Source organism: Condylura cristata, unplaced genomic scaffold, assembly GCF_000260355.1.
Source record: "Condylura cristata isolate star-nosed mole 26May11 unplaced genomic scaffold, ConCri1.0 scaffold00004, whole genome shotgun sequence".
Classification (NCBI taxonomy): Eukaryota; Metazoa; Chordata; class Mammalia; order Eulipotyphla; family Talpidae; genus Condylura; species Condylura cristata.
In genome coordinates this window covers 68,931,702-68,947,512 of record NW_004567105.1, presented here as the reverse complement: position 1 = coordinate 68,947,512, position 15,811 = coordinate 68,931,702, and the positions used below count along the sequence as shown (strand labels likewise).

Sequence of the window (15,811 nt, the reverse complement as noted above, 5' to 3'; positions counted from 1 at the left end):
TATTCTTATGCACGCCTATAATTAGGTATGTTTAGGTATTGCGTGGCAGGCACTTCTGAGTTATATATATGAGGTAAATGCAATAATGGAGATCTAAGGCATCTGTCAGGGTGTAACTAAGAATAAAAAGAAGCTGTATTAGCTTATCTGGGAAGACACATGGGAACTCATAAGATGCGGGAAGTAGAAGCCAGTAGAAGCTATTAGCTGTGAGGAGTCCACCGATAAAATCACAAGAGTTAAGGGGCACAATAAACTTAATTCTGGTCCAGATGTAAACATCTGCTTTAAGAAGGTTACGAAGAGCCAGTCAGAGACGAAGGGAATGATTCCCAGAACCAGCTTTCCCATGGTTTCCTAGGATAGGCAGACATTTCTTGGGATAATATCGGGCCTACCTATAGGGTCGCCCAGAAATTTGAAGAGTCCTAGGTCCCAGTAGACAAAGATGCAGTCACATTGGAACACTGGTGTGAAAAGAAAGACTGTGAAGTGGAAGCCCATAGGCAAAGTTTGCCAATTGTCACACAAGCCCTAGGAGTCAGAAGGCACAAGGGGAAAAACTAGCTCTTTTCATGGCATCGGAGTAGACCTCAGCACTCTGCACTTCTCCAGGCCCTGTTGGTATAGGCTGTTCACTCCACAGACAATATGTACTTTGTATTATTTTGTGTTGAGCACTTTCCTAGCTGTACAGGTTCCAAGCTGAATAAACCACTGTACCTCTCAAAGGCCTATTGGGAAAGGTCTTCTGGGAACAATGAAGAAACAGAGGAGAGTGGCAAGGTCCCGTCATTGTGAAAGAAAGGCAGGTTTGTGTACAGGGAGCTTTGAAAAAGACTATAAAGGGCTTGAAGAAGATGAGTAAGAAAGGCAGTGTGGCAGCCTCCCTCAGCTATGAGTCAACCAACCTGGCCAGGCACCACAAATGATCTGGGAAACCAAGGCGATATCAAGCTGATGCAGGTGAAAATACATCAAGGAAAGTAGGTAGGGGTCCTATTGTGGAGGGCTTCTTAACTGATCCCCACATAATTCTGCTTTATTCCTTATGTTGATGTATACGCAAGGTAAGGGCTCACGAACAATGCTGGCTGCATTATAATGCCTGAGTTTTTGTTGCAGCCTTTAGTTTAAAAACTCTGTAACCCTTACTACTACAACATGCATAGTTTCTAGTCCTTAAGTGACTTTGGTCTCTCCAGACATTGAAAAATTGCCTTTGCTTTTGTTCTCATCTTTCTGGCTTTGAGTCCTTTCTGTGACATGGGCTTTTCACACTCTCTAGGCTCTTTCTGTCTTGATACAAGGATCCCAGACTTGGCCTGTCCTCACGGAAGTTGAGGCCAGCCCGAAAGCTAAACCATAAAAATAGAGTATGAAAAGTCTTTAACTGTCTTACCTGTATTTACCTTGGAATCACTTATAGATCTTGTATGTATTCCAAGAAATAATTAACAGTTCTAGAATTTTTAAAGCTTGTTCACAAGTCATAGTGAACAGTCTTTTATTAGCTAATTTATATTATTGTTAATCAAAATGAATTGTATGTAATTCTATGGTTGTACAATTCTGTAAGCAAACTATTAGTTAACAACTATAAATAATTGTTCTTTGTTGATTTAAATGTTATATTATGACTGTATATCTTTTCTTACACACGTATATTTTTACTCACTCACCATATTGTTTCTATAAGTAAGTGGCCTCAATTGTAAACCACTGTTCTATCTTTTAACTTTGATATTATATGAATTTGGTTAAGGGTTAACAATGTCATGATGGCAAAATTTTATCAAAATGAGTCTGGTTTCTTATGAATATAAGACAACAAAATCATTTAAAAATAAAAAAGGAGACTGTCATTTGGCCACCTATAGTGAGAAAAACCTTTAATATTTTCTCTTGACATCAGTGTACACACATCTTCATTCATTAAGGCTTCAGTACTTTGTTTTCTATAGACAGTTCGCCTATCCATAGTGGAAATGATACACATCATGCATATAAAATAATCCACTGTATGACAGTTAATCAGTGTTCTATGGGTTTACGAGCCATTCCATCTCCAACTGAATATCATAACTAACATCCTTAACAAGTTTCAACTATAACTAATAAAACTATCCTAGAGTTAGCCCAGAGTTTAAATCCCAGGGATGAATGGAAGCCTAATATGATTTGACCCCCATGTTTTCCCAATATTTTCTTATGTCAAGGACCACCTTATTCCAAGGAGTTTCTAACTTCCTTTTTTACTTTTCTTTCATCACCTCACCGTAGAATTGAGAGCCACTTGAAGAAGGTACTGGTAGCACTGGAAATAGTACAATGGAGTCTGCCAATGGAGTCTGACTCACTTCTCAAAGCCAACCACCACTTTTACCCTCTTTGTTTCTTTGGGCATTTGTTTCAATATTTCTAAATGCCGTGCTTTCTGACCCAAACTGACTAATGTCTATTGGCTTCCTGCTGTAGATGGTGAGGGTTCAGCTCTGATTCCTCCAGCATTCCCTCTGTGTTCCCTCCTTCCTTGCCCTCACCTTCCTCAGAGAGTTCATTATATTTATGCCTCTTGTCTCTTCAAGGAGTTTTACCAAAATTTTGTTCACTAGATAACCAATTTACAGACAATTTTGACTATTGCTAACTTATAACTCAATTATTGTATTATGATTACATTTCTTCCCTTGTACAAATTTTGTATTTTCTCAAACTAGAAACTGCCTTTTTCACTTTCTTAACTTTTTATGTACCCGTAGTTACCTTTTCATGTCTCCCATATCTGCCAAATGTCCTATCAATTTTAATATCCAAATCTCAAAAGCACCAATGAACTTTTACGCTTTATTCTCTTTCCAAGTTTACTGCCTTACTTTATCTTGCAGCTCCTATCTGACACTATGCAGAGTTGTGAGACTTACCTTTCCTCTGTGTTGGTTACCTTTCTTCAGTATTAGTTACTTCCATTATACACTGGATTTACTAATTTTTTTTTCTTCATTTATTTCCTTCCCTTTCAAAGATACATTCTTCAGGAGATTTCTAAGGGTATGTGGAAAGTAATCTTTCTAAAACCTGGAAAATATGAATACATGTTTATCCAGCCTTGATACTTCTAGTTAACTTGCTGGGTATAAAATCCTGGGTTGGAAATTATTTTCTGTCAGAGTTTTGAAATACCACAGTTTTGGAAACACCATGATATTATGACCTAGTTTCCAAGATGCTATTGGGAAAACAATCTTTGTTAAATTTCTTACAAAACCTATAGTTGTTTTCTATCTTCAAAAAAAAATGTTAAAGTCTATCCTACTTTCTTGTTCCTCCCAGTAACCTTATTATTTGGGTATATATATATATATATATTTGTCTTAGACCATAATCTTAGTTCAGTTTTGGTTTCAGTAAGTAGAAGACTGACCATGGGTACTCAAAATCTCTGAAACATCTTTATGTTTCCAAGAATACAAGCACAAAACTGGTCTAACCATTATGGAAAGCTGTGTGGTAGCTCTCAGACTACTAAAAATGGAGATTCCATATGACCCAACAATCCCACTTCTAGGAATCTACCCAAATGATACAAAAAAAAACATTACTTTAACAGGGATGCCTGCTCTCCTATGTTTATTATAGCACAGTTTACAATAGGTAAGATGTGGAAACAACCTAAATGCCCAAAAATAGATGACTAGAACAAGAAGATGAGGTATATACACACAATGGAATACTATTTGGCAATAAAAAAATATATGCCATTAACACCAACATGAATGGAGCTGGAAGGGATTGTGCTCAGTGCAATAAGCCAGAAGGAAAAAGAACACTATTGGGTAGTTTCACTCATAGGAGGAATGTAGGGTAACCAAATAAAGGACCATAAATAAATAATTATAATAAATTTAAAAACAAAATTAATAGACAACTATTAATCAGATACACTCTGCAGAGGAAGCAGAGGGAAAAGGGTAAAACCAGGGGAGGGAATATATTTTTACACAAGGGACTATAGCGTGAATGAATTGGTGGTGGGAATTTTACAGGGACTGCACCTGGGAGGAGAAAGCGTGCATTGAACAAAATGATGTTAATAATGTAAATTAAACTTTTTTAAAAATGTAAATACATGAAACCATCCTTGCACATGCTGTGACTATTATTGTTGCAGAGTAGGTAAAAGTATTCCAAAGGATGATGAAACAGCTGAGAGTCCTAGCAATGTTAGTGATTTTCTTGTTGAAACAGACAGCATGTGACCAAATTGAATTTCAAATCATGCTTTTCCATTCTACTGAGGCATAAAATCATATTCATCAATGCCTTTGTGATAGAGGTTACTAGTAGTATAACAAGTGAGGACATAGCATCTACATATCATGCTATAGTAAACTAGTGCCACTACTGTGATGTGATTTATTCCTTTGGGCTATTCTCTGAAGCCTTGGAATACAAGTTTTCCTCTTCAATCACTTTTGTTATTCCACAGCAGAAAATGGAACACCTAAAACCAAATAATTGTTGGTGGTCTGACTCATACAAAATAGTGGAGTATATTAGAAAAGACAAGGAAAAACCAAAGTTACGGTATTCAGGTCTGAAGGAAAACATACCTTAAAATATAATGCTGCTATTTTAGAGTCAGTACACAATGAAATAACTTTCTTCTTTGAAGCTTTGCTTACATTCTCACAGAAGGCACAAAGAGCATACTCTAATTTGAAAATGAAAAATAAGTGATTGCTTTCAAGCTGCAGTCTTTTCAAAGCATTGTAGTCTTTCAGCTAAGTGGTTATTTTCAAAAAGAAAGAGACTTTCTAACTAGTATTTATGATCCAGCACACATAGCCCATAATTTATGGTGTGTTTATATGTCACTTTGACTTTCTTTGGTTATAACAGCAAACATACTTTGTGTTAAATAATGCCTTCCTGGAGGATATTTTTGAGTAATACCTCCTGAAAGGTTTCTAGGTCTTTAGTCAAAAGTTTACCTATTGCCTTCTCCAACTCAATGTCAGTTTCTTATACTCCTTCTTTCATCATTTAATTATTCCCAACTGCATCTTATGTAAGTTGAACAAGCCAAATAATGAAGAAAAATTGATTGGCTAAAGCAGTGACAGGATGAAACTAGGCTCTGACTTGGGGCAAATCATTGTACTGCTTGAACCCTTAACTTTCTCATTTATAAAATAAAATAACAGCTAGATGTTCTTCACATCTTTTTGTCAGTTCTTGAATCTCATTTTTACACCATCAATGAATCAACTTCCATGAATTATCCCAAAATCAATAACTACTGTTTTAATAGATGTGTGACTCTAAAAGAATTCTCGTCTCTTTATTTAACACACACTGATTGAGCATCATGCACAGAGCTAGGAATACAGTACAAATGATGAGACAGAGTCCTTGGCCTCAATGAGTTCACAGTCTAGAGGGAAAGGCAGATGAACACAAATTCTCAAATAGATAGTAATTATGATAAAAGCTATGAAAGACAACAATCAGGGAAAGTTTGTGAAAAGGACATGACAAGAGATCTAGGGTAGCATACATAAGACCCTGAGGGATTGAGAGTTTGTGGATTTAAGGCTTGAAGGAGTTATGTGGCTAAAGGATAATGAACAAGAAAGCTTGACCAGAGATGAAGGTCTTTTGATCCGTTTTTGTGGTAATGTTTGTTTATATCATTGTCTGTATTTGGGGAATATTTAAAATATTACTCTGATCACCAACCATACACATATTGGAGAAATGCAAAAACAGATAAAGACAGTTTAAGTAAGAATTAGTCCATACAAGGAATAGGGATGGCTTGAATGTAGATGCAATAGTGGAGAAGAGGGTGGGTTTTAGCTATCAACTTGGAACATCCTCCTTTTGTGTCTGTATTCCTCTCTGATTGCAGTGTGCGATCTGGGGTCTCATGTCTCATCATATATAGTCATGTTAATTCACAGGCCTCCTCTGTAATTTAGGGCATCCAGCGGCCTCTGCAGATGGTCTGCTTAGGCAGTATTCCACCTGAGGCACATCTCACCCACAGGACGCCAGCTCTGCCTCCATGGCTATCTCTCCTCAGCAGTCTGACAGGACTACGGGTCACCCACATCGCTCGTCTTTATACTTCCCCAAGCATGGGCGTGACCACAGCTGTGTATGTCACAGAGTCTACCCAAGCTTTTAAAATAACCTCCTTGAGTCCCTTCTAAGTACAACGAGAAAGAAGAACTCATCCCCAGCCTTCCCTAGACACAGAGGAGGAGTGGCCATGAACCAATCGTGACTCAGCACCATAAAGAAATCCTCCCTCTAATTTCCCACCCTGCCCCTCCTTTATTTAACATGATTGATATGCTTGGTCATCTAAGAGCTGCAAGGCCCATGTGGACACTTATTTTATAGGGCTTCTTGGGGACACACCTTGGTATGCCGCAGCACCTCTGGTCCTGCATTCTCTTGTCCCTAACTAAATGGAGACAGAAAACATCCTATTTTAACATTTTCTTCATTTCACAAAACCATCTTTGTAAAGTGGTTCATCGTAAAGCTGCCCACAGCTGCCCTCCATACATCCCCCCAGTGCCTCCTCCATGCTTCTGCCTTTGGCTGGTGCGACAGAAAGTTGCAAGGGTGCTCCTGTGTGCCCTCCAGCCTCTTCCCCCTTTTATCCTCTGTCTTCCTTCTCACTGCGTCATGGTAGGCAGCCTAGGAAGCCAAGGACTCACTGCAGCAATGGCTCCACTGCCGTTCCATCTGCTCATCCTTTACATTTTTTTTTTTTAAATTTATCTATGCACACAGAACTGGAGTACAGGCTGGAGGTATGGGGGTGAGAGGATTCACTAGAGACAGAGGGGGGAACAGAACAGACAGATCTACTGAAAGACACTGCTGAGGGGAGCTGCAGGTGAGGCAGGAGAGGTCTGCTGGGCCATGTGGGTCACCTCCCTGGCCAGGGGCCTAACTCATGCTGAAACAGCTGTGGCCAGCTTCATAGCACTGCACCCCAATCCATTGTGCCATTAGGGAGGGCCCTGCTCATCCTCTTTCTCCAGGCAGGAGCTAGTGTCTGACTGGGCACCCTGTCCCTGACATTGTACTTGCATCATCCCTACTCACAGACTGTGATGTCCCCCATTATTGGGGCATCCCCCTGGGAGTTTTTTCAAAAGTCAGATTGTGGTTACGATTCAGGTAACAATGGGTAAAATCCAGGATTTGCACTGAGTACAACATATCAAACAGATATACAGAAATACATGCAGGACATGGAGAACAAAGAAAGAATTTACTGCCTTGAATTGAGAGCACAAAGAATATAAAGAGGCTGAAGTTTTTCTTGGAGTAATGAATAAGACTGAGGGAAACTAAATCTCATACCTTAGGTAGAAAATATGGGACTGTGGGGGAATCTACCATAACATTTTTGTCCATTTTGAAAAACAGCATGCAGGGGCCTCCCTGATGATAGAGGGGTTAAAGTCCCAGCGCCATCAAGCTATTGCCAGCCACTGCAGCACGAGTTCCATCTCTGGCCAGGGATCCTACCATATGGCCCAGCAGACCTCGCCTGTCACACCCACTGCTCCCCTCAGCAGTGTCTTTCGGCAGCTCTGTCTGTTCTGCTCCCCACTCTTTCTCTGGTGAATCCTCTCATCCCCACACCTCTGGCCTACACCCCAGTTCTTATATGCATAAATAAATAAGTATTTCTTTAATCATGCAAAAGTCATGGAAAGGAATTACCCAAGTCATGGAAGTAACTATTTCAGTGATTTAATATAGGTTTTTTATTAACCAAAACTTATTGTGTGTCTGTCAGGAACAACTGCTAAGCATGGGCTGCGCTGCAAAGCCTGTAAAATGAGCATCCACCACAAGTGCATGGATGGCCTGGCACCCCAGCGGTGCATGGGCAAACTGGTAAGAGCTGATGCCAGGAGAGGCCCAGGAACCCCTGCACAGGACATTTTCTTTCTGAGATGTGATAACTCCATCAAATCTCCTTCCTTATGGCATCCTGAGAGCTGGACTCCAGGAAGGTAGCCCTGAAATCCCTGGCCAGTCAGCTTGACTTTCTAGTCGACAGTATGATGGAGCAGAGGAGAAGCTTGGCCAACTAAGCAATGAATGTCCCACATATGAAAATGACCCAGTGTCCTTATTAGGATGACCAACTTATGGGTTTGGCTTTCTTGATTTTACAGTGGAAGTTCCCTATACAGGGACTGACTATATAAGCTGCAAAAGCAAAAGGCAAGCATCCCAGAAATCCTGTCAGCCCCAGGAAAACTAGAGTGGTGGGTTACCCTGATAATACTTAGTGGTTTGGAAGTTTCAGTGAGTAATACAATGGGAGAGAGATTAACCACTTTCTCAAAAGAGAAGAGAATAATAAAAATCTACACCATCTATATGGTAGCTTATGGTTAAGGCAAGAAAGATGGGATAGCCCTTGCCCCTTCTGACTCCCACAAGCCACAGCAAAGACCATGAGTGAGAGGTCAGAAAAACAGAACAGAATCTAGAACAAAATTCAAAGGATTCTGGAATAGAGCTCATCAGGAATGCAAGAGTCTTTAGGCCTGCCTCTGAGATCTTTCCCCTGTCCAGGCCTGTCATGAGTTTAATAAGCCACAATATTAAACTGTGGTGAAATAATGCATGTAAGAAATAATGCATGAAAGGAAATGAGGATCACTAACATGTGGGAGGCTACTGTGGTCTTCAGAAGGAGAAGCAGGACAGAAAACGATAGGGCCATGAGCATAAATTATGGGACAAGTTGGCATATTCAAAAAGAGACAGGAATGTGTCTCTGGAGAAAATAGTGGGTTTCAGAGCTCTTCTGTGATTTTCTTCATCACATGAGTGACATCAAGCTCTGTTCTTATTCTCTCTCCAGCCAAAAGGGTTTCGGCGTTACTACAGCTCCCCCTTGCTCATTCATGAACAGTTTGGATGCATTAAAGAAGTTATGCCCATTGGTGAGTTGGGACACTGATGGGTTAAGAAGGATTTTGAGCAACAGTGTCATCATCAATGCTGACTGTTTTCCTAGGGCTGCAAAACCAGCGGGGTAGATATAAGCATCTATATGGTAGCTGCTTGATTATGATTATTTGTCTGTTTTACTGGAAGGGAAATAAAAGCTAGAGTAGATGCTCCAGGAATTTTTCATCCTCTCCCTGAAGAGGCTTGAAAAATACCCAACTTCCAAAGGCTGCTGATATCAAACCACCCATCAGCAGCTTGTTTGAGTGGAAAGAGCTTGAAGCATCACATTCTACATGCTTGGCTCAAAGCCCAGCTTTCCCGTCAACCAACTGTGTGTCTGAATGTGTGGCCTGACCTGTCAAATCCTATAAAATGAGAACAGCAATGGCTGCTTTTCATAATTGTTGTCAAAAGTCAATATGAATTATAGACCAATGTTTGGCAGGAACACAGTATCGGTTATTCTTTAATGAGGACCAAAAAAATATCATCTTATTTTTTATTTTTTTATCTTATATTATTAAGAGATTTCTGACCTGAGTTTATTCTTTGACAATACCTTTCAGCTTACTTCTATTTTTTTGTTCTCTCTCTCACTCTGAAAATTTCTACATTTTCTGCCTTTGGGGAGGGCCAGTTTTAAACTAGAAATTTATAAACCAGAAAGCTTTTAATTGGAAGTTTGCAAAGCCTAATGTCAGATTTTTTTCAAAAACACTTACTCTACTACAAATGCTTTGCCTCCAGGTTTCATACCTTAGTGAGCAGGTACTTAGCCTCACACTAGAGGAAGGAAAGCTGGTCAGGAGAAGAACCCTGGCCTCGGATTCCTGGGGCTAGTTGACCAAAGACAAAAACTAACCCATCAGGAAGCTTTTGGGAGCAATGCATTCTGATTTACGTGCTGGGAGCCTGGGGGTACCTGGCAAGTGGGAGTGTGTGGAGGAGGAAAGTGTGATCACAAAAAGCTCCATTTCCCTGGGGTTTGTGGGGCTGCTGTGTAGAACCTGTTTCTTGGGGGCTGTCAGCCAGAAGCTGTGATGGGTGATTGACTTCATTCCTGACAGGAGTTGAGGAAACCTTTCACTCAGATGAGCTTTCTCTTCTGTTGCAGCCTGTGGCAATAAGGTGGACCCTGTCTACGAGACCCTCCGCTTCGGCACCTCCCTGGCCCAGAGAACAAAGAAGGGCAGCTCTGGCAGTGGCTCTGATTCACCTCACAGAACCTCTGTAATTGTCCTCTTCCCTTGTTTCATCCATGGTGGTTTCTGGACAGAGCAGGTCTCAGGCACTGGGGCGTGAAGGGATCCGCCATTTTGAGGGCAGGCAGCTCCCATGAGGAAAACCCAACTCTTTGGGCCGCTCAAGCTTAACTTGCTGTGACCAGCGCTCAGGGACAACTTCCTTTCCTCCTCCGAGCTCATACTGTTGGTCCTCTGCTCCTTGACTCTCCCCCCACACGCTCTGTTCCTCATCTCCCCACCAAGACCCAACAACATGACAGCCAGTCAGCAGAGAGAAGATTCCTCACAGCAGGGAAGACCCAACTTTGTTCAGTTCTCCTTCCAGCTACATCCCATATCAAGATACAGCTTATTCTCACATTTTCTCAAGCCTTCCTAAGACAAAGCACACCAGTTGGTTTCACACAAAAACTCCCCTCCCCAAAGTCACTTGAGCTGTGCCTTAGAGGAGCCTCTCTCCATAGAACACTCAACCTCCCAAGCACCTCTCCTAAGTTGTACATGATATAAAATGACTGCTTTAGCATCTCTGACCTCCTATTCCCATCTGGCTCAGGCTGTCCTAACCAGAATATCTATGAAGGCCCCTAGATCCACACAAGTCTGTCACTCAGGCTGAAGGCCACCCTCCCCCCTACAAACAGGTGAGGACTTTCCGGTTGATGTTGCCCACCGTGGCAGTTCACACCCTGTTACTGGTTATCATCTCAGCTTTTGCTGGACTGGGAACTTCTAGACAAGACACAGATAAGCCTCCAAATCGACTTCCCTACTGGGTGCTGTCAATATCACATGGTTTGGGTGAAGGAAAAGGGTAGGGTATGCCCACTGGAAGAGCTCTCAGGGGCTAAGCTCAAGCAATCCCTCATTGGGCCTGGTCAGAGCACAGGTAAATGAGATTGGGGGAAGTATGTAAGTCTCATAGGGGAGTAGGTAGGCTGCTGATGGTGGCATTGTTTAGCATTGTTATAAAGAATACACTTTATATCGCATATGCTAGTTATATTAAGAACATATCATATATGTTATAAGAGTGTTACAATAGCTATGTCATATGAGTGCGAAGGGGTCATAGTAAAAACTGAAATGTTTGGCTTTAGTAGAAATTGCTTCATAGCAGTGAGGGTGTCATTTGTGACATTTTGATACCTGAAGAATTCCCTGAAGAGGGTACAGATCAGACTGTCCATCCCAGTGATCATGTTAATTCAGTCACTGAAAGGAGGATAGAAATTCTGCTAATGTGATGAAAATGCAAAATGCGTGCAGACAGGATTTATCTCATATGCAAATGTGCTATGGCTGTATGGACTGGAGAGTATAATAGTGTAATCAGGAAATGAAAGTCATCGATGTCATGTTTTCATGAAACATCGAGGCCTTGACTGAGTTTCTCTGAACTCCAGTTGTTATGAAGTGAAACAAGGGTGCACCAGGAGACAGGCAGGTGTGTTATCTGAGAAGCGCATTCCCAGAACTGCCCTTAAGCAGGGCCCTCTCCTAGCGGCTGACTCTTACAGGCGCTGCAGGAAACCCTCTACTCACTAGAGAGATCCAGTCTGTTCTGTCAACATGTCACCTGACGTATCCTCATGTTACTCCCAGGGTTGCTTTGGCTTTGTCTTCTTGTGCTACATGCTCTCCTTGGTAACAGCTTTCACATTCCTCTGCCTCTAAGCTTGTGACTCCCTGAGATATGGCCAGTCCTCACCTCTGCAAGACCAGTAGAAACACAAAAGCAAAATGTGCAAACTAAACTTCATTGGTGATGAGGTCCTTCAATTCAGAACCCAGGATATATCAACAGTACCCATTCCTCTGTCTCACCCAGATCATAAAGGAAGAATTGTATTACCCATTTCCTTTTGAGTCTACTCGTAACAATATCTCCAGGCTAGTCTTGAGCTTTGGAACAGAGATTCAAGAATCCTGGCCATGTTCCCATCTCCACATACCAAGTTACATCTCCTTCCTCCAGGGAGTGAGGATGGCCATTGTTGCTTCCTCCAGAATTACTTCTCCCAAAGTGTGCATCCTTCCCCATTGAAAGTCAAGGCTTTGGGGGTGGGGAGGGATGGCACCCAGAAAGCCAAAATAAAAACGCAAACACAGAGAGACCTTTGTCCTCATTGACCTCTATACTGAATGGATGTTTCTCACGTCTCTGGTGAGAGCCACTAGATCTGCTCTCCATGCCCAGCACAAGCATCTCCCACGGCTGTGAGAACAGCACGTGTGGAAGGGCAGGAGGAAGTTAGCTCAGAGAGGCAGGAGCAGAAAGGAAGCTGCTGGAAGATGGCCCTGACCTGTCTGTATTTCACTGAATGGCTGCTTCTCAGTACTCAGCTTGAACTCACGACAGGAGGCGCTCAGAAATCTTCCATTGTGGGCAATGAATGTGTTTTGTCCTCCACATTTTTGAGGCCAAGCAGCAAGATCACCAGACAATTTAAGAATGTCCAGTTTGTCTTCATGTCTAAAGCAGCTTTGCTTCTAGCAAAGTTGGGACTCTACAGACTGGTTTTAGGACTAAAAAAGCGTTATTTTGATGTCAGTAAGATTTGCGTTCTTCATATTCTGTGCTTCCTAACACTGGTCTCATCGTAAGTAGTTCTTGGACTCTTGTTGGAATTTTGCTCTCTGAAGAGATTATTCTGAGAGCTGCAGGAAGACAAAGGCAAAGCAAATTGCTCTTAAGTATCTGTCATTTCACTCTTTCCCCAGAGTCCAACTTGAGGAAAATAGAAACAATTCATGTTTGAAAATGATTGCGCTTTCTTCCTGTAGGGTCAAGTGGTAATGAACTCTAGCTGCGTGCCATTCTTTCAGTCTCGTTGTGTCCTAAAGCGAAAGCTTCCACCTGCCCACAGCAAAGTCTGGTCCCTCTGGTTGCAGACTCATTTGCTTTACCTTGCCAGGAAGTGGCTGCACGATTTCTAAATCATTTTGTTTCCTTAATGTGCTTTTGGCTGTTTTAGAACATGGAAGACTTGCTTTGGGGAGGTTGGCAGATCGAAATTCAAAAAAAATTTCTGGGAATTGGTTGGCTAGTTTATGAATATTTTTCAATTTCATAAAAATTAAATTAACATAATAATAGCAACTTTTGTTCAGAAAGAGCAAGCTTGAAAGAAGCAGGCTATGAGTGACTTAGAGACACTGAAAAATATCTGAAAGCTAAATTGTTTTTAACTAAAATCAGTCCCTGGAGAATGGTGCTAAGGTGCTCTGGAGCTGACTAGGAGAGTCAAGAGGACTAATCTGTTCCTCTCAGATACAATATAAATTAAACTGTTTGAAAAATGTGACTTTCCCCAGAGGCCCCCCAAGTTCCGAGACTGGAATGAGATGGATAGAAGCATCTGGTCCTTTGAAAGAGGTTTTTGGAAATCAACGGTATATTGGTGAAGGTCTAACCATCAGCTGGGCCTGGACCCTGACTTCTGTGGTGTCAATTTTCCCATCTAGGCTGCTCTGAAGGTGCCAGGTGATGCTCAGAGGCCCTCATCGCCTCTATGAGCCCCCAGTGTAGCCCTAAAATCAGCACGGTGCTGCCAAGCAGGAGACAACATATGGGAAGGGAGCCCAGCTCTCCCACCCACTGTAGGACCCAGAGTAGAGTTACTGTTCTCTCTGGACTTCAGATTGCTGTGAAGAAGAAATGAGATGATACCTATAAAGTACTTAGAAACAGCACATGATTAATGGCAAGCTGTGTAGAGAGTGGTTGCTGTTATTGCTCTAACTTGGCTATGACTCCCTTAGTTTAAATTTTAAAAAGTAAAATAAGCCTGACAAAGACAACTGAGTTTTGCTGCAATAGGAATAAAGTTTAAGTCATACATCTCCCCACACTGCATCTTGTTCTGCGGTTCATATTTTCAACTCACCTATAGAAAGAGCTGCCATTTTATTGAAAATGGTAGGTGACTAGGCAGGATTTCTGAAGCTCTCTGATGTTTCTTCTGGAAAGAAGCCTCCCTGGGATCTGTGTGCCTAGGCATGCACTCAGCACTCACTGAGCATCTGTCCTATTCCAAGCCCCGAGTCACCACAGGCTCCTGGGGTTGGGCCAGGGCCCAGGAGGGAACACGCTGCCTCTTGGAAGTCAGCCAAATACACCACACAGAAATGGCGGATTCTTCAGACAATACCATACAAATGCAACCTCAGTTCTACTGACATCAAAACTCCCTTCACTTGCTCCCCTGAAAGGACACTGCTCACCTCACACTCTCTTCTCTTTTCTCTAAGACATCAGATCTTGTGGAGGTTCCTGAAGAAACAGACGGGCCAGGATGTGGGTACGACCTACGGAAACGCAGCAACAGCGGTGAGTGAGGGCGTTGGGAAACCAGCCTTGCCCAGCACAAATGCAAACTGCCCTGGGCACTGGTCTCCAGGTGAGCAGGTAGGGAAGGCCATCTGCACCGCGTATCTCTCTCTGTTAGCTCTGGATTCTCTCTGGCCACATGATTAATATTCCTAAGGAAAACTGGACGTCAGGACTGGGTTTCAGTGACTCGCATATAACATTCCCTGAGTTCTGTCTCATTCTTATGGACTCACTTATTTGGGCTTTGTTAGGACTCACTTCTAGACCTTTCTATTAAATGTATACCCTGCCCCTCCCACACACACCTCACCATTGACTACAGTAGCTTATTAGCAAACTACCACAGAGAAGCTACTCCAGGCTATACCTGAACCAGGAGGGTGGTAATGACAGGAGAAGATGTGGGCCTCTCACCTGGCTCCTTCCTGGCAGCAATAATTGAGGCTCAGAAATTAATATGCACAACCTAGCCAAACATTTTTTTATGAATACAGTTTTTTAATTCCATCATCCTTTGTTACAGTCATTTCTAAAATATCTGTTAAATGCTAACTACATGCTGCTTCAGCTAACTTTAAGAAAGAATTGCCGGCCCTCCCTGGTGGCACAACAGGTTAAAGCACAGCACTAAGAAGCTTAAGCCACTTCCGCATGAGTTCGATTCCTGCCTGCCCCGGAGGTGACCACATGGCGTGGCAGACCTCTCCTGATTCGCCCGCTGCTCCCCTCAGCAGTGTACTTCGTCGATCTGCCTGTTCTGCTCCCCTCTCTGTCTCTGGTGAATCCTCTCACCCTCTGCATCTCTGGCCTGTACCCCAGTTCTATATGAATAAATAAATAAATCTTAAAAAAAAAAAAAGAAAGAATTGCTTCTTAACCTAGACCTGAAAGGAACATAACCAGCCCCTTAGAGAAGATGCACCTTGCCAAGCCTCTTTGACATCAACAAATACTTAATCAACACTAGTTTATTCCAAAAGTACTTAGGAAGCATCTACTATCAACAGCAAAAGTGCAAAGGTCAGGAAACTGAGGTTACTCATCATCAGGCAAGGTTGTTTTCTGCCTGTCATTCCTTTGAGCTGAATGAATCCTCAAATCACCAGTTACCCCTGCGGGTCCTGACGTAAAGTACCGGGAAGTGCCACCTTGGATAGATTTTCCACTTGACAACTTGTCCCTGCTTTCCCAGAATGGAAGCAGAAGTTCTGCATTCAATACCCTG

At 42.2% G+C, this 15,811-nt stretch overlaps 1 protein-coding gene across 1 annotated transcript in view; it reads left to right on the top strand.

Annotated features, from left to right (window-relative positions):
• Nucleotides 1–15,811, top strand: part of STAC (SH3 and cysteine rich domain) — a 106,379-nt gene that overhangs the window by 56,213 nt on the left and 34,355 nt on the right. Inside the window, exons 3-6 of the mRNA XM_004676329.2 lie at nucleotides 7,832–7,932; nucleotides 8,915–8,996; nucleotides 10,121–10,236; nucleotides 14,505–14,583. Coding sequence (XP_004676386.1) covers nucleotides 7,832–7,932; nucleotides 8,915–8,996; nucleotides 10,121–10,236; nucleotides 14,505–14,583 — 378 coding nt within the window. The remainder of the gene's footprint in view (nucleotides 1–7,831; nucleotides 7,933–8,914; nucleotides 8,997–10,120; nucleotides 10,237–14,504; nucleotides 14,584–15,811) is intronic.